Source organism: Sorex araneus, chromosome 2 (genome assembly GCF_027595985.1).
Source record: "Sorex araneus isolate mSorAra2 chromosome 2, mSorAra2.pri, whole genome shotgun sequence".
Lineage (NCBI taxonomy): Eukaryota > Metazoa > Chordata > Mammalia > Eulipotyphla > Soricidae > Sorex > Sorex araneus.
This window is the reverse complement of record NC_073303.1, coordinates 242032181-242055192: the sequence shown is the minus strand read 5'-3', so window position 1 is coordinate 242055192 and position 23012 is coordinate 242032181. Positions and strand designations below refer to the sequence as shown.

General features: G+C 45.7%; 1 protein-coding gene across 1 annotated transcript in view; it reads right to left on the bottom strand.

Moving 5' to 3' along the window:
* Positions 1-402: 402 nt before the first annotated feature.
* The window catches only part of LOC129401823 (zinc finger protein 780A-like), a 78599-nt gene continuing 55989 nt past the window's right edge, over positions 403-23012 (bottom strand). Inside the window, exon 6 of the mRNA XM_055124699.1 lies at positions 403-734. Coding sequence (XP_054980674.1) covers positions 403-734 — 332 coding nt within the window. The remainder of the gene's footprint in view (positions 735-23012) is intronic.

Sequence of the window (23012 nt, the reverse complement as noted above, 5' to 3'; positions counted from 1 at the left end):
AGCTAAAATACATGGACGTCCAAGCAGAACGCAACTGGCATAGCTGCCCCTGGGTGATAATCAGCACCTGACTTTTCCTTATAGAACTGACTGACCTCATGGAATGGTTGTCCATTGGAAGCAGGATTTTGACCTCCTTTGCTGTACTGTTGTAGCACTCCAGATCCCAACTGTCCAGAGAAAATCTGATGTAATAAATGGTCCTGTTCTGACCATAAGGATTGTCATTAGATCAAGTCATGCAGTACGATTTTTTCTATGTTTAGTAAAGGATGCTTGGAATGTGAAGCCCACCCCACATTCCTTACAAACATAAGGTTACTCTGCAGTATGATTTCTCATATGGCTAGTAAGGCCTGAATGCAGAGTGAAAGTCTTCCCACATATCTGACATTTATGTGGTTACTCTTTACTATGAATTTTACAGTGTTTAGAAAGGCCCGCTGATCGAGAGAAGGCCTTCCCACATTCCTTACAAACATAAGGTTTCTCTCCAGTGTGAATTCTCCAATGGTCAATAAGGGATGAGGATCGACTGAAGGCCTTCCCACAGTCCTCACAAACATAAGGCTTCTCTCCAGTGTGAATTTTCCTATGTTCAGTAAGCTGTGAGGACTGACGGAAGGCCTTCCCACATTCCTTACAAATATAAGGTCTATCTCCAGTGTGAATTCTCCTATGTTGAATAAGGTGTGAGGATCGACGGAAAACCTTTCCACATTCTTCACATGAATGTTGTTTGTTTTCTGCTTTGATAGAAGTATGGTCACCACAGGGTAACTTTTGACTCAACTTTTGTCCACGCTGCTGACATTCCCGAAAATTCTCTCCACTGAGGGTTTCTAAAGGAACACCATAGTGCCAAGAACATGGGAAAGATCCCTCATAATTCTTACACTTGGACTGGTTCAGTACATTGTTGATTTGCTTGTGGGCCTGTCTGCCTGAAGGACTCACTATAAACACTGCTCCTCTCCCACAGTCCATGGGCTGAGCCACAGGGTATGTTTGTGCTTGAGGTTTGTGCATAACAGACTGTGAGGAGCTTCTCCCAGGGGAGGGCTTCTTTGGAGTGAGTTCGCTCCCTTCCTTCCGATGACCCTCAGAGGATACCCTGCCTGTCTCAGCATCCCCAAGGGGATGAAGACAGGATTGCCCACTCAAGAATTTGTCACAGTGCACAGGATCAGAGGCCTTCCACTGGGAATGGCTGCTTCCCTGCAGAACAGAAGAGAATAATTTCAATTACTGCTCTATTCCATCGAATCTTCATGTCTAAAACAATTCATCCAGGCAGTGTCATGTTCTGATTTATTGTCCCGTGGGGTCCTGTGGCCCCTTGGTACATTCTGGGCTGATCAGTGCCTGTCACCACACATTAGATGTACAAATAGGGCCATGACTGGTTGGTAATTCAGGGGGCATTTATTCCTATCTTAGCATTAATTAGAGAAAAATCATGAAGGCTTGCTGGGCAACAATGATGCATACATGTATTGGAACATTAACATAAACAATGCACACAGGTGAAGAAACTTCCTAGGTGAAGTTCCTCTGGGACATACACCCAAGGACTGTATATCATCTGGGGGCTCCAGCACTCTAGAATCCACTCTAGATGCCTCCTCAGTGATCTGCCCAAGGGCTAGATTCCTTCTAAGGCTGTATTGCTTTCTCATTTCCTTTGCCAATAATCCATTTAAACCATTGTATGAGATTTACTTCTTTATAAGATTACTAGTTATTTTGCATGACCCAGTAAAGTGATACAGGCTTTTATCTAAACCCTAGATCCAGCCAAAAGGGTAGTTTTTCCTGGGAACATCTCTCGATATTTCACACTGCACACTTCTCAGGCCAGGTTAGTTTTTTCTAATTCCAACAGGGTCTTTATTCAGTTCTCTCTTTTTGGGTCAATTAAGAATTTGTTCCATGACTGTGTTCTTCATTTATCATACTACTTATGGTGCTTAGGCTGTCCCTTTCTGAAACCAGGGTAGATTAAGGCTTGCTCAGGCCCATCTAAGGCTATTGCTGCAACCCGCCTTTTGGGGTGTTAGGAATGAAATTCAATGGAGGCGTAAGTCAAGTGCATAAGAGAAAATATTTTTTGGGGGGGTCAATGAATTCCCATGTGAAAAAAGCATAATGGAATTGGGAGTGCCGGGGGAGCACTGTTTGCATGGAATTAACCTGAGCTCTCTGTGTGGGAGAAAAAACAGAACAAATGTTAAACCTCAGAAGCTTAGAACTATACTCCAACACGGCAGCTCTGCTTTCTGACATTTGAAACACACGAATCCAACTCTGAATATGTACAGAAAATTTGCATTACAATCTAACATTTCGTCAAAGCTGACTTGCAAAATTGACCAATGAGGGGTCATAAATTGTGTACATATTTTTTATCTTAATGAACAGTCAATTTAAGTGGAGTTAACACCCTCTGTAGAAAACTGAAGCACCAGTTTCCAGTGGAAATAAAAGGGACCCGAAACTGGATTCAGTTCTAGCTCAGTGTGAAACCAGGGATTCATTTTGAAGTCAACACTACATCCACACGGCTGAGATCCAGTACAGGGGTCACAAGAGGATTCCTCTTTTGCACCAATGATGTTTTTTGTTCTGTTAGTTTTGTTTGAATTTAGTTTAGTTTGTATTTATTTTGGCGTGGGGCACACCAAGCAGATCTTAGGGACCAATGTTGCTGGGGATCTAGGGAACATATGAGCTGGAAACCCAGATGTCTATCCCTGGGTAAAGCAAGTGCCCTTCCCACTGCATGATGAAGTGGACAACCAACAAGTTCTATGAATCAATCTAACTCTTGTGCTTACTTTCTATCAAAGGACAAACCACAATATTTCACCTATGTGAAAAACAGAAATTTCTGTAGTTTTTTAACTTATTGATTTTAACTGAAGTGAGGCTACGGCCCCTTTCCTCCTAGAATTAGGCTTCGAGTTCTTCCCTGTCATATCCAAAGACTGTAAACATGGTGGTAGGATGGAGCCTGAACCTTCACCTTTCTAATCCTATGCTTCCTCCACTGAGCTATCCAGCCAGCGTAAAAATACTTAGTTTGAATGTGTGAGTCTTACCAGCTCACTCGAATTAGATGATCCCTTTCCCAATTCAAAGTGTGGCAGCGCCATATCCTGAAGCTGCAGGTGGATTTCTGAAATCAAACACAGTCCACAAGGTAAGAATTAGTCCATGCAAAGTAGCTGAATAGGCAGAGGAGGTGGAAGATCTATTTGAGGATCTCCATGGGGAGCTTGGCAATCACACACTATCTTTTTCGGGTTTTGTTTGTAGACCAGACCCAAGAACGCTAGGAACCATATGGGATGCTCCTTATTGAAACTAGGTCAGCTGATCACAAGACAAGTGCCATCCCACTGTCCTACAGGGCTGGTCCTGTCTAGCTTTGTTATGGGCTCAGTGATTCACAATTTGAACCTGAAGGCAAAAACTTTTCTTAGTGGATTACAGAGAGAAAATCAAGTCTGTCATTTACTGTGAGGCTGATCCCTAAGCACTGCCAAAAGTAACCCGAGGGGCTGTAGCAATATGACACTGGGTAGTGTATTTGCCTTGCACACAGCTGACCCTGGTTCCATCTGGAGCATCCCATATGATGTTCCGAGCACCGCCAGGAGTAACCCCAGTGCATTGCCTGGTACACCCCTATAAAAGGAAAAAAAAAGAAAAAGTAACCTGAGAACTGCCAGGAAAAGCCGAGTATCATGCAGCCCAAAAACAAAACAAGTGAAAATTTCTTATTATTTTTGACAATCTGACGGCAAAGAGAAGCAGGATATAGAAGACAAAGAGTCACCCAGATGCTCCTAGAAAGGGCTCCCAAGGCTGTACATTGGATGCTGTCAAGCCAGGCTGCTGAGGCACAGACAGGGGATCAAAAGGAACCTGATCCCATGGACTATTCTACATACAAGAAAGATGAGGAAAAACGACAAAGGCAGAAACCAAAGTGCACGGTTATTCTGTGATTGAAAATGCAAGGAGAAGAAGAGCAATGTTAGCACAGTACAGACCCCTGGATCCAGGAGCCCGACTCCTGACAGTCACTTGTCTGACACACGCTCAGGACACCCACCCACTGCCAAGCAGCGGAGCTAGGGAGGGTCCTCAGATACCCACCTGCACACACAACTCTCCTCCCCGGCCTCAGGGCTCTTCCTTCCAGTCAGGAGATCACCGCAGGCTTCCCCTCGGAATGCCCTGCTCCCAGAGACAAGGATCAGGGACAAGGAAAAGGCAACAGGTTAATCCCATGTGTCCATACAAATTCTGGCAAATTCCTCAAAAGGCATGAAACAGTATCACCACTTTTGATATGCTGCAGATTACTGGTTATCAGAGAAATAGAATCCATGTTTTTATTTAAGAGTGAAATAGGAGAGACCAGAAAATCCTGCGAACAATATAACCCTGGCCTCTATGCGATTGATGCCAGCACTGTATTTAACTTTGTCAGGTCCATACCAGATATGATCAGGGGTCACTCCTGACTGTACTCAGGAATCACCTGGAAAGTACCTGGTGACCATATGCTATACCCGGGATTGAACCTGCCTGAACATCCTCCAAGACAATTGCCCTCGCCTCTGTAGAGATTTCTCTGTCCTGGCACCATATGGAGTTTCCTGAGTCCCTCTAAAAGTGATCACTGAGGGGGCTGGAGAGATAGCACAGCGGGTAGGGTGTTTGCCTTGCACGCGACCAACCCGGGTTCAAATCCCAGCATCCCATATGGTCCCCTGAGCACGGCCAGGGGTAATTCCTGAGTGCAGAGCCAGGAGTGACTCCTGTGCATCGCCAGGTGTGACCCAAAAAGCAAAAAAATAAAAATAAAAATAAATAAAAGTGATCACTGAGTGCAGTTACCCGTGGCATATGTGATATGCCAATACTGGTAACAACAAGTCTCACAATGGAGACGTTACTGGTGCCCGGTCGAACAAATCGAGGAACAACGGGATGACAGTGACAGTGACACTGAATGCAGTAAGTCCAAGAGTAAAAAAAACCCCAAACTAGACAGAGATGTCACGACCCACTATTTATTAAAAACCTTAAAAAAAAAAAACAGATCTGCAGGTTCCATTGGAAGCAACTCTACTAGATCTATGTGACAATTGTGGTGTTGTCATCTATCTTCTCCTCCCATTTCCAGGCTCCCATTATATTGATTATTTGCTATTCCACAGAGATACCTGCTCAATTTCACTCATATAAATTTATTCTTAGTTAACTAGGTTATCTTTTCTAAAGTTAGAATATAAGAAGCATAATTCCTGGAAAGAACTCCTATTTAAGAATCACTGTCTTTGTCAGTCAGGGGCTACTTATTGAATGTGTCAGACCATATCTCTTCTTTTGTAAAGTAGGTTAGCATAAAAAAATAACTTCTATCTACTATGTCTCATGGAACAATCAAAGTCATTTATGTTACATTTAAATTAGAGTAACCCATTTTACATTTAAATTTAACTAATAAATTGATTTAGATTTAAGTTAAAATTTTAGCCCATAGCTCAACTCATATATAGTATTAAATAAATTTTATTAAATAAATTAAATAAAATTTTTAATAAAAAAATATAAAAAAAAACAGATCTGGACAGAGCCCATCAAGTGGATATTTGCCTTGGTCAAGGTCAATCCCAGCTGGATCACTAACATTCTGTAGGGTCTCAGGAAGCAGCCAGGAGTGATCCCTAAGTGCAGAGTCCCGGAGCAAACCCTGAGTCATGCTGAAGTACCATTATCCCAAGAAATACTGCAAGTAGCCCCAAACACTGAAATAGATTAGGACTTGATGGCTAAAGCCCTAAGAAATAAACAACTTGTGTTGGGGAAGATATTACAGCGGGTAGAACACCTGTGATTTGCACAAATACGGTTTAATCCGATGCAGCCCATATGCTCCCGGAGCACAACCAAGAGTAATTCCTGAGCATTTTCAGTGAAACTCCCGAACCAAATCAAAGCAAAACAAAATTCTTGAACTTGAAGGAATGGTGCAATTGTACTGCAGGTAATGCTCTAACTACTGAAGCTGGCAACCCAGTTCAAGCATTAGCAGCCCCAGAGTCCCCGAACACCCCAAGAAATGATCATTTAACACACAGCCAGGTAGAATGTGTACTTGGCACCAAAGTCAAACCCAAACAAATACAGTGAAGCTTTGTGTAAAACAAGAAGAAACTGATTTAGAACTGGAAGGAACTATTCAGATCATGGCTCCTGTTGAACCCGGCCACACCCCAGGAGTCTAAGTAGGTCTGTGCCGGCAGGGTGCGCCCCATGCGGCTCTCACCAATGGCCCGCAGGTGCTGGTAGGTCTCCAGCATCACGTCCCTGTAGAGCTTTCGCTGAGAGGCATCCAGGGATGTCCACTCTTCTTGGGTAAAGTTCATGGACACATCGGAGTAGGTCACTACGTCCTGAGCAGACAGACACAGGGGACGGGAGACAGTGCCAGTCACCACTCTGTTTTCTCAGCCATGAGGACGGCACTAGAGGGGCTCAGGACATCTCCCCTGTTTCTTTGGAAAGAACCAGCTTCCATGCACATTCCTGGCTCACAGTCCCAAGAAATCACTCTAAGGAAGCCAGGTCTGCAGCAATGTCAAGGTGCTACTCTAGAAGGTTCCTGGAGGTGATGGTCTTACACAAACACCCCATGGCCAACCCCAGCATCAGAGGACCAGTGGTCCCAGCACTGCAAAGAGTAAGACCTGAACACATGCCCAGCAGGACCAAGAAGAAGCAACACTAGGAGGGGCGGAGTACAGCTGTTAGGGCGTTTTCCTTGCATGGAATGACCTAGGTCTGATCCCCGTCATCCCATAGGGTCCCCTGAGCACCGCCAAGAGTGATTCCTGACTGCAGAGGCATGAATAACCGCCCCCCCCTTCACATCACTGGATGTGACCCAAGAAGCAAAAAATAAAAAGAAGCAACACTAGGTTGGACCAAAATACTAGACATGCCCTGCCCTATGATACATCTCCCATTCCTATTCTAGGAATGAGGTGATGCACAATGTCCACTCAGAAAGTCAAAGCTATGGGTGGACGTATGTGCCGGTACGACTCTGACCTCACAATTCAGGGCTGGGCCAAATCCCTTTACTAGGAGATAAAAGTTACTTGACCCACAAGAACTCAGTCGGCCCCAGAGAAATTTTGATCGCTCTCCCTGGGAATGGCGCAGGCTCAAAACGAAACACACAGCAGCGTTTTAACCTGAGACTGTGGTGGAGCAGGCGAGGTGCTCCAGAGTGGGAAAATAAAATAGGGGAATCGCAAATTATGGGATCTGCAGTCATAACAGGTGCCAGCACACCCTGGGGCCTGTGATGCGCTTCAGGTGTGAATCCCAAGCTCTTCTCCTAAAAGCGCCGAGCCCCTCCACTAGGCAAGAAAAAAAATATGAAAGGAAACAAAGCAGAGGGCTGGAGTAAGAGTACAGTTGGTATGTGGCAATAACAGTGTCCTATATGGTCCCCCAAGCAGAGCAGGTGCAATGTCAGAATGGGTAATTGCAAGAATCACAAGATGTGGCCCCCACAACTAACCACTTCTCCATCCAACAAATATAAGCAAAGCCCCCAAGAAGTCAGACTTGTCCGTCATCCATAAGGTCCAGGAGACCCGGACTGACGATTGACAACTGACCACTAAACTGGGAGCCTTTCTTGAGAGCCACTAGGTGTTGCTCCAAAGCAAACACAGAAAACCAAATGAACATGGACAAAAGTGGCCACAGGCAGTAGAATGGGGCACTCCAACCAGAGCCACATCAACATCTCCTTCCTGAAACGACTCCCAGATAGTCCACCCTGGAGGCCTGTGCGCTCCTGTCACCGTAGAGCCTCATCGCGTCACTCTACTACCTGGGGACAGCGTGTCAGACGGCGCAACACCATCTTCTCCAGGCTGTTATTCTTGAGGATCCCCACCAAGGCTTTGACAAAGACCTGGAGAAGTCAAAGTTGTGAGCACCAGAGAGGATCAAAACTCATATGACCCTAACAAGAAGTCCCTGCATTGGATCAAGAAACAGTCTGATCTGAGTGGTTTCACCCTTGGACATCATTTCACAGAAATACCCAGGAGAGACACTGCCAGATGCTCCTTCCTCTTTAGGGGATGAGAACCGGGTTCAAATCTGGGCTGACCATCGCTCTCAGGGAAGGCAAGGCAAGCATTGTCCTGCTGTGCTGTCTCTCAGGCCCCTGGGTCCACTCTAAGAGAAAATGTTATAACATCTAAGCAGAAACCTGGCGGAACAGATAAAAATTAGTTTCTGGGGCCTGAGTAAAATCAGATCTGATACAGCATTTGCTTTGCACGCAGCTGATTCTGGTTTAAATCCCACATACCATAGGATCCTCCAGGTCTAGCATGAGTGATTCCTGAGCAGACAGTCATGAGTAAGCTAGGAACACAGTTGGCTGAGACTAATAAACAGAGACTAATAAACAAAAACAAAACCAATTAAAAAAGTTGTTACTATGTACTAACAATGCAAAATAAATTGAAAAACCGTTGTGTATTCAGGAGAACCAAGAACATCTAATTTCATAACTTTCTTGATATTAGCCAGTATAAAAGTTTTGTAATGATATCCACAGACAAAGCACAAAACAGGGGGTGCTTGCTTGGCACATGCTCGACCTATTTTTCAATTGCAATCACCGAAAAGTGCATAAAGGTGCATAAAGGGATCAGTGAGCACAGAGCTTGGAGTAACACCTGAGCATCACCAGGCATGACATCTAGCCTAAAGTAAGTCACTATTTTGAAAGGCTGGACTATAGTCTGTTGACAACTAACTAGATAGCAGTAGTATGTAGTAGTAGTAGTAGTAGTAGTAGTAGTATGGTATTTCTAAATTCAGATACTATGACACACTAGTGCTCTCCTGCAGTAGTGCAGACTTCAAAGAGGAAATGATTAGAATCATAATCCGACGTTTTCTTCCATGCTAATATATTTATACTTAGTACTGAACTAAGGGCTGGAGCGATAGCACAGAGGGTAGGGTGTTTGCCTTGCAAGCAGCCGACCCAGGTTCGATTTCTCTGTCCATCTCAGAGAGCCCTGCTAGCTACCAAGAGTATCTCACCCACATGACAGAGTCTGGCAAGTTACCCATGTCATATTTGATATGCCAAAAAACAGTAACAACAAATCTCACAATGGAGATGTTACTGGTGCCCGCTCGAGCAAATCGATGAGCAATGGGATGACAGTGATAGTCTACTAGGGTATGATAGTCAACCTTACGACGGCTGACCTGAGTTCTGTGCCTAGCACTCCACTAGGTACCAGAAGTAGCAACTACAAGGTATGGCCCAAAATCCAACAGGAAAAAAATGTATTTTATGCTTCAACTCCTTCCAGTCCATTTGATAGGGCACAGGTTTAGGATTTGGAGCCACAAGTGGCAGAACTTTGGGCCTATTCCTAGTGGGACTTGAGGGCACTGCATTTTGCTGGAGACTGTACCATAGCAGGCTGCTTGCAAGGCCCCGAACTGCACTTTTGGTCTATCTCTGACCCCAGGAATTCTAATTCTATATAAATCTGTGAAGCTTGTGAGGACACAGACGGGCATGAAGGGGGCAGAGATGAGGCTCAGCTGGTAGAGGCCACGGCAGGGCTGCTGAACCGAGGAGCTCCTGATGTGACCATGAGCTGGAAGCACATGATACAAATCAAAAGGTTTGAATTGCCAGCAGGGGCCAGGAAGAGAGACCAGTGGGCAGGGCACTTCCCATGCACGCAACAGACTCAACTATACACCCTGAATCCCCGAGGAGTGATCCCTGAGCACTGCTGTTTTGGCAGACCCCCCTCTCCACTCCCAACCACACCCAGCTCAATCAAAGAGGAAGTTATCTGCCAACAGCAAAGGTGTGAAATCCAGAACATATTCTCAAAGTTCAGTTCAGAAGTTTGATTATCTTTTGCGGCCACACCCAGCTTAAAGGCCAGGTTTTCACAGAGTGCACGATTTGACTCAGTTTTTGGTATGGGACTTTGCATAAGATAAAGGAGAGGAAAATGACACTTGGTCTAAAAGCTTCATGGTGATAGCACAGAATTTTGTTCAGAGACTCCAACTCCTTCTTTTCCTCCTGACAGACTCTTGTTGAGTAGATTCCAGAATGTTTACATCTACAAAATTCCAAGGAAGGTAGGAATGAAAGGGTACACCTGGCTGAACTGATGCAGGCCAGCTGGAAGCCCTGGCCTTCCCTGGTATTCATTGTTAACTGGTAGCCTGAGCACAGAGCAGCGAGTGGCCCTCAAGCACTGTCAGGAGTGGCCCCAAATCCCACCTCGTCTGCTCCCCGAGTAGTGAGATAGACCCAGGGAGAGGAATTCAGAGGCCTGAGCAACTGCTTTACCGTTGGGGATACAACATGGCTCCCCTGTATCCAGAGACACATGGACAGAGGGGCAGTCCCTGAGCACCTCAAGTTTGTAGCAAAAAGGGTAAAACCAACAAGAAAAAACAACAACAAAAACAGTCATATAAATCCAACCCCCCAAAAAGAAGTACAAAGAGTGCTCAGATGTCAAGAAAAATTCTGTAATTTTGGAGTGAGACTTTTATATTGGGGGCGGGAGCTGTGTGGTTTGAGCCACACATGCTCAAAGCAACCTATAAAATGCAGGGCAACAAAATGTAAGGCTAGTGCCCTACCTGCATTTCTAACACTCTAGCTCATCATTAATTTTTGATAGTTTTTTATTTCTCTGCCACTTCTGGCAATGTACAGAGGACCCTATGGGGTGCAGGGATCAAACTCAGTTATGCCAATTGGAAAGCAAATGCCCTAACTGCTGTACTATGACTCGTGCCCTTTATTTATTTTCATTTTTGTTGAGGGACACAGATGGAAACTGTAGGAGAACATGGGGTTTGTCCTCTTAGCCTTGCCTTAGGGAACATAGTTTATCTTAAAGCAATGTCCTTCTATATGAACACAGGAAGACAATATTGTGCTTGTAACTTGGGAGTTGATTGACTCCAATAATATTTACTCCTGGGCATCTGCTTTCTTAACTCAAGTTGCCCTCAGTTCCTAGCACCCCAAAAGCAGGATCCTGATGAGGGACAGGAAGGATCCAGGGCAAGTGGTGAGTTATGTGCTACCCTGGCATCAAAATGGGCCAGGCCAAAGTGCCACAATACTCAACTATAAGTTGAGGGCATGATCATAGACAATGCTATCATGATCCAAAAGTAAAATGAGATTAGGATCCTGCTGGGGTTAGGAAGATTAACTTGGTCTGAGGACTGTGGTCTGGATTATATAGTGAATGTCCTCAGGAAGAAACAAACTTTAAACTTATATCTCTTGCTGTGCTCATACAGAATGACATTGCTAGAAATATTAGAAGTAGATTTACTATAACTATTTAAGTAGATTACTAGCTCACACCCTGACACACCCTTGTTTGGACCCCCACCCTTGAGTGGATCTCCTTAGATGAGATTTCCTTAGATGAGATTTTGTTAATCTCCTCGAGAAATGGTTTTATCCTTCTTTGCTAATGTTAAACCCACCTTTGTGTCACCACCCTATGTAATTTGCTATATAAACTAAGACTGTGGGGCACTGAGGAGAGATAGAAGAGATCGGGGGGGGAGAAAGAAGACAAGGGAGACAGAGGAAGAAGGAGACAGAAGAGGGAGACAGATGAAGAAGACAGAGAGATAGAAGAGACACAGAGACGGAAGAAGACAGAGGAAGAAGACACAAGACACAGACAGGCGCAGAGAGCACAGTGGCACACACATAAGCAGAGCACAAGGTGAAAGAAGTGAGAGCGAGCAGGACAGAAAGGGGAATATTAGAAGATCCAGAGAAAGATCGAGAACAGGGAGGAAGCAACGAGAGAGACGGGAGTGTACAGAGAGAGAGAACGAAATAAACTGATCGAGCAACCAGTTTGGCCTTCTTCCTTCCTTCGCCTGCCTCATCATCGCCATCAACCTCCCCCGAGGTGGGGAAGCGGCTGGAGACCACCGAACGCGGGCAGTGTGAGAGATAGAGCCCCGGTGGACCCCTCTTCTCTTTTGTGTTTTTACACAGAGACAATGGCACAGAGGACTCTATGGGATGGTGGGGATCGAACCTAGTCAGCAAGTCCAAGACAAACACCCTCCTGACTGTACCACTGCACAGACCCCTAGAGTGAGACATTCAAAAACACCTGTGGCAGCTGGTCCCTAGAAACCCCATTTCTGCAAATATTCACAAAAACAGCAGGGGGTACCCCTGGCCTGGGAAAGATGAACACTGGGGATGAGATGATGCTCAAAAACTTGGCAGGTAAAGCAGAAATTTTTTTTTCTGGAGCAAAATAAAATCATAGAGGGTTAGCAGAGGTAGTACAGTTGATAGGGTGCTTCTCATCAAGCAGCTAATTTGGGTTCAATTTTCAAAAGTCCATGGTTTCCCCCACACACACTTCCAGGAACAATGCCTGAGCTCAGATCAAGTGTAAGCCCTGAGCACTGTGTTTTTTGGCCCCAAAACTGCAATTAAAAAACAATAATAGCCAGATAAATCCGGAGCCGCTGAGCGCGAATCGGACCCTCTGCGCCTAAAGACTTTGATTCCAAAGATGTAACACATTCGGGCATCCAGCGCAACATCCGATAGCGATGCACTGGGACTGCGAACTGGGCTACAACTCTGTACTGCCGGGGGTGGATTTTTTTTCCTCCCCACCCTGTCTTCCTGCACGGAAAGCGGCGGGCTGGCGGCACCCATGTGGCAGGCGCCATCTTCTGTGACTCCAAACCCACAGGTATTCGGATTTTACTTTTGGGGTTCCCAGGAACTCAAGGGAAGGGGGCGTAACCGGCACGCCCTCGGCCCAGATAAATCTGGAGCCGCTGAGCGCGAATCGGACCCTCTGCGCCTAAAGACTTTGAATTCAGAGACTTCTTACAGCAATGCACTGGGACTGTGAGCTGGGCTATGTAATTTCTGGCAGAATTTTCCCTGGACTTTATACAGAAATCCAAAACCGCGCGGACGCAGCCGCGTCCGCGCAACTTAACATTTATAATTGTCAGCAATGTGAAATGGTTCCATTTGAACAGGTCTGACTTGGGGGGGAAGCTCCAGATAATAACAGTGGGTTTTTGTTGAAATGTTGAGGGTTTTTAATGTAGCAGCCACCTCTGGACTGTGAACTAAGCAAAAGCCCCACGCTGGCCGAAGCGGCGTGGCGTACACCATGCTGTGGGGCGCGGGAAGGGGGATGAGGGGGAAAAAGAAAAAAAAAAGGGGGGGAGGGGGAAAAAGGAAAAAAAAGAGAGAGAGAGAGAGAGTTGTGTACTTGTAGCAGTGGGGCTGCATGTCCCTTCGTTTCCAGCAGTGGAAAACTAATTATCAAATGTAGTAGGTCTGTCTCTCTTGGTTGGAGACTCCAACAACTATAGTGAGTTTTGTGTTGAGTTATGGAGTGTAATCAAGGTAGAGAAAGGATGGGGTGAAATTCATTAGTTGTACAGTAGGGGGTAGGGGGTGGGGGCGGGGGGTAAACTGGGGTTTCTGGTGGTGGAATATGGGCACTGGTGAAGGGATGGGTGCTTGAATATTGTATAACTGACATATAAACCTGAGAACTTTGTAACTTTCCACATGGTGATTTAATAAAAATTTTAAAAAAAAGGAAAAAAAACAATAATAAATTCAAAAATTTCCTGACCAAAGGGGCTGGAGATATAGTAAAGTGGGTGAGGTGCTTGTCTTGCAAGCGTCCTGCTCGGGTTTCATTACTGGCATCCCAAGAGGTTCCTGAGCACTTCCAGGAGTGCTGCCTGAGTGCAGAGGCAGGAGTAAACCCACCCTGATGCATCCCCCCACCTCCACTCTGTGTTCTATAAAAGTTCTGCATCTCCCCAAACTCCCAGAATTTACTGCATCTGTTAAAACGTGGAAATCAAAAAGCTCCGTGACATGGTTTTGAATCCCAAGCACGTGAAAAATGAGCCTTCGTCCCCCACCATCCTAGGGCAGGCGGCTCCTCCACTGAGAGGACATTTGCTTGCACACACCTGACCCGGATTGTTCCCTGGTTTCCCATAGGATCCCCTGACTACCAACAGGAGAGATCCCTGATGCAGAGCCAGGAGTGACCCCAGAACAGTACTGGCTGTGGCTCAAAGAGATATTTCTTTTGAAGAAGGTGCCGCCAGGTCCCTTTGATGAGAAAAATGGACACTATAGCCCCGACTGTACTCAGCCTAAGCAATGAAAGGCAGCCAGCAAAGGGTCAGCCTGGGGACACTCCTGAAGGATCCCCACCACACCCCTGTGACCGCCAAGGATGCTGCAAGTGTCCCAGCAATATGGCGGTGGCTGCATGCGGCCCCTCAGATCTGGGGTACACTGAAGCTCCCTCTGGCCGACACTCTCTCTCTGGTTGGGGGTTGAGGAAAGTTCAGTGGGAAGGGCACTGGCCTCACATCCTGACACCCCATTTGGGCCCCGAACCCCCGGAGAGATCCCTGAGCAGAAGAGCCTGGACTCAGCCCTAAGCAATACCGGGTGTGGCCCAAAACACGATTACAAATTGATTTAAAAGGAAAAACTGGTTATTTTCTAACTTTAAAAACGTTGTTCCGGGACAGGAGCGATAGCACAGTGGGTAGGGCGTTCCCAGCATCCCATATAGTACCTCCAGCACCGCCAGCATTAATTCCTGAGTGTAGAGCCAGAAGTAACCTCTGTGCATAGCTGGGTATGACCCGAAAAGAAAACAAACAAACAAAAAGGGTTGTTCCTTATTTATTTATATAGTTTTTGCTTTTTGGGTCACACCCAGCGATGCTCAGGGGTTACTCCTGGCTTTGCACTCAGGAATTACTCCAGGCAGTGCTTTGGGGACAACTTGGGATGCCGGGATTGAACCCAGGTCGGCAGGGTGCAAGGCACACGCCCTACCCGCTGTGCTATCGCTACGGCCCCTGTTCCTTACTTTAAAAACGAGCTTCTCCATTCAAACTCCTTCTCTTGCAGGACCACGTGCCTCCTCTACCCATCCCGGATCTTTTATTGCGGCCCGGGGAGAATCTCAGGGCTCATCCCTGGTGGTGATCCCAGGACCCAGTAGGGTCCCGGAGGTAGAACCCGGTCGGTTGCATGTAAGTCCAGCGCCCTCCTCATGGGACGAGCGTCCCCTCTTATGCGTTATTAGAAATAAGTTCTCTGCAGTAAAAGCTCCCTTGTTGCCATAAAAGTCAATGAATAAATGAGATAAACCTTTCAGCAGGAGCACTCGGTGGGTCCCGGGTGAGAAGCCGCCACTCCTGCCACCTTTTCGGAGCGACCCCTTGGACCCCACCGCTCACAAAGTGAAGACCATGGAGGTTTGGGCGCTCGGAGCGACCACTCAACGGCCAATATGGAAAAACCCCTGTTTACCCTGGTACCTCCTTCCCTGCTGCTCTCCCGGTCCTCAACTCAGCAGCAAAGTTGGCAGAAACGCATTTCAGCCCGGAATGCGGAAAACTCCTAGGAAACAAGGACTGGATTCCGTGACGTCACTGCACTTCCCGTCGGAGCTTTAAAGGGCCAGGCTCCTAGTAGTCAAGAACAGGAATGTTAATGTTTTTCCCATTGCTGGCTTTGGACGCTGTGACCTGGACATATGGGAGTAGCCAGGTCTGGGATAGATGGGACTGAGGGGCTGAGGAGATGGCATATGGAGGAAAAAGTTTGTTTTATTTTTACTAAGAAAATAAAATTCCCAAAAATTCCTTTGCAAACAACTTCCATGACCATGCCTCAGCCTTGCCCCACCAACCTCCCATCCCCACAATTATCTCAGAGAGATCACAGGGCTATATTATTCAGATATTCATAATGTTTTGTGTTTATTGATTCATTTGGAGGACATGTTCCCATGTGTGGAAGGCTGGACGCAACACTACTGTACTGAGCAGGTCTAGGCGTAACTCGTCTAGATGGGCCACTGGGGCCATTTAAAACATCTCAGCACAAGCACATTACTCTCAGGGTCAATGAGCTTCTCAGGATCAATGAGATATTTTTCCTCTGTCTTTTCTTGTTTTATTCATTTGGGGAGAGGACACACCAAGCAGTGTTTAGGAATGACTCCTGGTGGGGCTATGGAGAGCCTATGGGATGTTGGGGATGGAGCTGAGGTTTCCATTCCCTCCAAAGCAAGTGCCCTTCACACTTTACTATCATTGAACCCACAAACCAGTTCTATTAAACAATAAACACTTGTGCTTACTATCATCATCATCATCTCCTTCTCATCATCATCCCATTGATTGTCGATTTTCTCGAGCGGTCTCCATTCATTTTAACCCTGAGATTTTAGAAGCCTCTCTTTACTCATCCTTCCCAATAGTGCCGCATTGGAAGCTCTGTTAGGATCAGGGGAAAGAGACCCATCATTGTTGCTGGTTTTGGCATAAGAATACACTACAGGGAGTTTTCCAGGCTCTCCCATGCAGGCAGTAAACTCTCGGTAGTTTGCCAGGTTCTCTGAGAGGGAGAACTAGGTTATAAGATTTCTTGATTTGGTACTTTCTGGATGTTGGCCATTGATGGGATTACATGGCGGTGGGGGTTTACTATCTATAGAAGAAAAAAATCACAGTATTTCATTGGTGTGAAAAAATAACAGAATTTCTTTAGGTTTTTGCTGGATATTAACTCTTAGTTTTTTAGGCCTTATCAGTGAATTCCCCCTCCCAAAAGCTTACAATGCTCTCATCAGGACCCCTAATCCCGCCTTTATCTTTGCCTTTTTCTTCGTGCTTTACCTTTCATTGTTATATTCCCAGAGTTAGTTGGTTTTTTGTCAGCCAAAACTTCTGGTGATTCTCAACTTTGTATTTGAAGTGAATTACTTGCTTTTCTACTTCCCCTTCCCCTATAGCCTTTTCATATTATACTACAAAGCAATGTTCTTTACTTAAACACAGAAAGACCAGTAATGCTATGCTCCTAATATTTGGGAGTTGATTGACTCTGAAATACATCTACTCCTGCGTGTCAATCATAATTACTTTACTCAGGATTTGGTTGCCATAGTTCCTAACTTCCCACAAAGGAGATCCTGCCATGGGACTGGGATAGACCTAGAGAGAGCGACCAAGCTACCCTGCCATCAAAATGGGGCAGTCTAGAAAGCTTGAAAGGACGGCACTCATGAACGCTGTTATGACTTAAGAGACAGATCTCATGCATAATAACAAGCTGAAATGGCCTGAGAACCCAGATTGGGATATATGGTAAAGCCCAGCAGGCTGGCCCTCAGAGCCCCGAGAACAAAGTTTTGGAACCCATATCTCTTACTGTGTTTATCCAAATAAATGCAAGTAATGGTAAGAACTAAACTTAATTGTTTAATATGTACAGAAAGGAAAGAAAATACCATTATAGATGTACCTGGGAGAAAGAGCATCATCTTGAGTTAATCCCTCCAGGAAAATTGCCTCTATACAAAGTGCTTTACTTCTGTAAATGATCAATCACACCTACGTACAGTCCGATACCCCAAAACTTATCACCGACCAGCAACACATCCCACATCTCCTTCCTGAAACTTACAAAGAGAGATGGCCCAGTCACTACGTGATATCACCATGTCACTCTCCTATACCTGGGGAAAGTGTGTCAGATGGCAAATCACCAACATCTCCAGACTCTGTCATTCCAAAGGTCAACAAGAGGTTCCGTGCAAAGACCTGGAGGAGAAGTCAGAGTTGTGAGCACCAGACAGGAGCACACCCCCCAGGGCCCTGACTGCAAGTCCCTGCTTTGGAGCAAGAAATGACCTGACCAGCTGCACCCTTGGATACACAAGGGCAGACACAAAAGAGGAGACATTGGCAGACGATTCTTCCTCTCCGGGATGCAGAAGCGGGTTGGAATCTGGGTTGCCATCACTCTCAGGCAAGGCAATGCTGCTGTTCTCTCCCTCAGGCCACTTGGTTCACTCTAACCAAAAATATTATAATATTAAACAGAAATCTAGTAGAACAAATCAACATTAGGTCCTGGGGTGAGAGCAAGAAAACACACAGGAGGGAACTTGCCTTGCACACAGTTGACCCTGGTTTGATCCTCTGCATTCCACAGGGTCCCTCCCCCAAAGCCACCAGGAATGATTCCTGAATAGAGTCAGGAGTAAGCCCAGAGCATTGCTGGCTGTGGCCCCCAAACGAAAAATGAAAATTAATAAGTGAGTTAAATACTCAATAGAAAAAAAGAATATCTAATTTTTCAACTTTCTGCACTTTACAAAGAGAAAATGCATTTTACTCACAGAGGTAGCAAGAGCAAGAGGACTTTGTGACTGAGCGGGCAAGGTTCTCCATAACAGGAAGGATAAAATAGGGGAAACGCATGTCCTGGAATGTGAATCAGGATCACAGAGCCAAGAGGAAGCCCTGAGCACTCCACTGTGGCACAATTATAAATACAAAAGAAAACAAAGCAGTAGGATGGAGTAACAGGACAATGGACCCAAAGACAGTGAGTAGGGCTGGTGATCCCCACTGTCCCATATGGTCCCCCAAGCACTGCCAGGTAAAATTCCAGAGTTCTGAGCCAGGAGGAATCCTGAGAATTGCTTGGTGTGGGCCCTTATCACCTCCTAAAACAAAACAAAACAGATCCAAGAAGTCAGACTTGGACCCATGACACCTCATAAGATCCCCTAGACATGGCAGGAGTGAGTGATCCTTGGGCACTGAGCTGGGGGTACACATTGAGGACCTCTGGGTGTGGCCCAAAAGACAAATACAACAAAACAGACACAAACATGGCCTCAAGTAGGAGAAAGTTTGAGAGTTTGTGAATATGCCAGTAGCCTATTCAGGGATCCCTCCTGAAAAAAACTCAGTTGTCCTGAAGACTGTGCACTGCAGTCACTGTAACATGTCATTGTGTCATTCTCCCTCACCCTCAGACAGTGTGTTAGCGTGTCACCATCATCTCCAGCATCTGTTATTCCTGAGGATAAACTGGAGTCTCACTGCAAAGATCTGGGGGGAGAATGAGAGCTGAGAGCACTAGACAGGTACACAATCCCCAGGGTCCTGAACAGATGTCCCTGCACTGAATCCAGATTCACACTGACCAGCCGTACCTTCAGGAACCACCTCACAGACCCATCTTGGAAAGACACTGCCAGATGCTCCTTCCTCTCCTACTTATGCAAAAGCAAGTTGGGATCCAGGCTGCCTGTGGAAACAGGAGGCCTGGGCTCAGCCCTGGGACTCCTCGCTGGGCCCCACAGGAAGGTCCCCAGAGTCTCAGCCAAGAGCTAAGTCTGAGCCCCGTTTCTCAGGGCATCAGTGCCGATGCAGGCTGGCATCAAGACGACCACAGCCCTGAAAGTGGCTCTACAATGGGGGAAGCCACAGGCACTCAGCATGGACAAAACTTCATTCTCCTTCCGCAGGGCACACAGGAATGAGCAACTGGGTGCTCTCTCCTGAGGACCAGGGTCACTCCTGGGCCCAGCTGGGCAAAAAAACACCCGTTTTTTGGGTCACACCCAGCGACACACAGGAGTTAGTCCTGGTTCTGCACGCAGGAAATATTCCTGGAAGTGCCGAGGGGACCATATGGGACTCTGGGAATTGAACCCAGGTCAGTTGCATACAATGCAAACTCAGTACCCACTGTAATAAGGCTCCAACCCCAAATTAGTTATTTTAAAACAGTTACCAGCTTCAATTAAATGAAATTAAAAATTTTTGATGCAGAAAAATAGAAATTTCTTTCGGTTTTGAGCAGTGATTTCACCACCCAGTGAAGCTAAGGGCATCTACCCCAAGCATTAGGTTCTAGATTTCCTCTCTGCAGTGCCCAGTCCTCCACCTTAAAAGTGACATTGTTGGTCCACTGAGTATAGTGTCACCATAATATCTGTTCCAAATTTGCAAATTTGACCAGCTCGCTCATACTTAGTGGCGCCATTCCCAAATCAAATTGCTGCAATGCCAAAACCTGAATTGATGGTTTGAGTTCTGAAATCAAACTTTGAATTTGTCGAAAGAAATGTAGTTGACTCAGGCAGTGTGAGTGGAGGACATCTCGGTGGTTCTCACAATCCCAACAGACGCATAGCAAACAGAATATCTGATGAGAGGATCACTATGAGCAGCAGGGCAATCCACACAAGGTGTTTAGGTTTTAAGTAAAATGTGGTCGGAGGTCATGCAGGGGAAGGGTGATGCATGTCGAATGTAGACTAGAGACTGAACACAATGGCCACTCAACACCTTTATTGCAAACCACAACACCTAATCAGAGAGAGAGAACAAAAGGGAATACCCTGCCATAGTGGCAGTGTGGGGCGGCAGGGGAGACGGGACTGGGGAGGGTGGGAGAGATGCTGGGTTTACTGGTGGTAGAGAATGGGCACTGGTGAACGGATGGGTTCTCGAACTTTGTATGGGGGAAACATGAGCACAATAATGTATAATTCATTTCAATTCTTAATGTAATTTTATTAGATCAATAAAGTCCAGATGACAAAAAATAAATAAATAAATAAAAATTTGGTAAACACAAAAAAAAGATGTTTAGGTTTTGCTTTTTGACAATACCCAGTTTTGATATTCAGGGCACGTATGGGCTGCAGGTTACTGAATGGGCTGGCCAAGTTTTCGGTAAGCACAGTCCCCACTGTACTATTAACTCAGGCCCAAACTAGCTTTGGTACGGTGGCTCAGTCATTCACTGCAGGTGAACATTGCTTTGTCCTTTCTCCCTTGCCACAGGGAGCTTAGGTTTACTGGGTTACACCCAATGTAGCGCTCCTGAGTCACTCCCATACCCTTTTTTATGTGTAACCTCTTTTCTGTGCTCTCCTCCCCAACCAGTGAATCACTCTTTCCCTCTAATCAGATTCTGATAACCTGTAAGTTCAAATCATTCTAAGGACACTGAACTTGAAAGTTAAATATTACTTTTATCCTTCTCTTATGTCTTTTGCACAGTTTACTTGAAAGCACTGTCATTTTTGTATAGACACAACAAGATAGTTAATATTATGCTTTTGTAATTTGTGAGTCAATTGACTCCGAATAATATTCACTCCTAGACATCTGCTTTCATGACTTAAGCCACAGTTTCTCTTAGTTCAAGCACCCCAAAAGCAGGGTTCTGAGGAGGAACTGCAAGGACGCAGGGCAAGCTATGAGATACCCTGGCATCGAAATGGGCCAGGTCAAAGTGCCACAATACTTAATTATAAGTTATGAGCATGGTCATGGACAAACTCTCATGACCCAAAAGAGATAATTGAAGAAAAAGTCTGCTGGGGTTAGGAAGACTAACCTGGCGTGAGGACTGTGGTCTGGAATCTATCGTGAGATGTCCTCAGGAAGAACCAAACTTTAAGCTTGATATATCTCTTATAGTGCTCATACAAAATGGAATTGCTAGAAATATTAGAAGCAAATTTACTACAACTATTTAAGTGGATTACTAGCTGAGAAAAGAAGAAAACAACACACCCTGGATGGAATCCCGTCCTTGAGGGGCCCTCCTAGTAATCTGGAGTAATATATTTAGATGAGATTTTGTCCTTGAGTTCATATCCTCGTGGAGTTTCCTAACCTCTGTTGATTGGTTAATATTCAACACCACCTCTGTATCCCCACCCTACATGATATCTATATAAAGTAGGCTGTGTAAGAGTGGGAGGGGGGATGCATAGAGAGAGAAAAGCAGGAGAACCATAGGGGAATGAATATGACATTGGGATAAATTGCAATTGATAGCACCCACCAGACCTTCGTTCCTTCCTTCGAGTGCCTGCCTATCACCATCTGTGGCCCCAGTGTTGGGGAAGCGGTACGAGACCACTGAACACAGGTGGTGAGGGGGAGAGCCGCCACCAAGGCCCTCCTTTCACGTATTATTTTTTTAATATGCACAATTCACTACAGAAAAAAGCAGATGATATTTTGCAGGCACCACAACACTCTAGGCAGTGCAGCCAGGCTGGTAAGGTACAGATGGGGGGACCAAGGGCTGTAAATCTTATCGACTGACACGTCAGGATGTATAATGACAATGCCAAGAAAGTAAAGTTCAGGGTCATTTTTGAGGGAGAGTCCAGACAAGGCAATAGAAGTGTGAGAGCAGCACAGAGGCCTGGATAGAGGAGTCTGAGGCCCCTGGGGTCAGTAGCCAATTTCCCATGTGCTCAGGGCACCCAATACTGCCCAGGGCCCGAGCCAGGGAGTGTCCTCAGACACTCATCTGAACACATGCCTCTGAGCTCCTCCTCCAAGTCAGGAGATCACTGAAGGCTTCACCCAGAATTTCCTGTCCCCACAGAGATAGAATAACAGATTAGTGACAAAGCTTCTGTTGCCATAGTTCCTAACACCCAACAAGGGGGTGTTCTGATGTGGGTCTTGGAATGACCTGGGGAGAGTCGTAATGCTATTCAGCATCAAAAAGGGACAGTCTAGTAGAAAACATCAAATCACAGTCTTGATGAAAGTCTTATGACTTAAGGAACAGGACCCCCAAGGAGAAGGAAAAGCTGATCTAGACTGAATACTTAGTCTGGGATTTACGGTAAAAATCTTGTTTGCCCTCAGGGCCCCGCTTGTATTTGGTCCAAATAACTGCAAGTGTTAATAAGAAATAAACTTACTTGTTGAATATGTAAAACTAAAGGAAAAATAACCATAGAGATTTCAGACAAAATGTCTTCTTGAGTTAATCCCCCCCAAGAGAAATGACTCCATTGCAACGCTTTATGTCTGTAAATGACCCTCACACATCGCTTCTCGGCCTTTTAGCTAAGATCAAGTGTAAATTTCCCTGACACCCAAATGCAGTCCTGTATCTCAACCCTCTTCAGATGTTCTCTAATATACTTTCAGCTCTGAATAAATGGGCCATTTTGATCATAAATCTGTGGTACCCCATC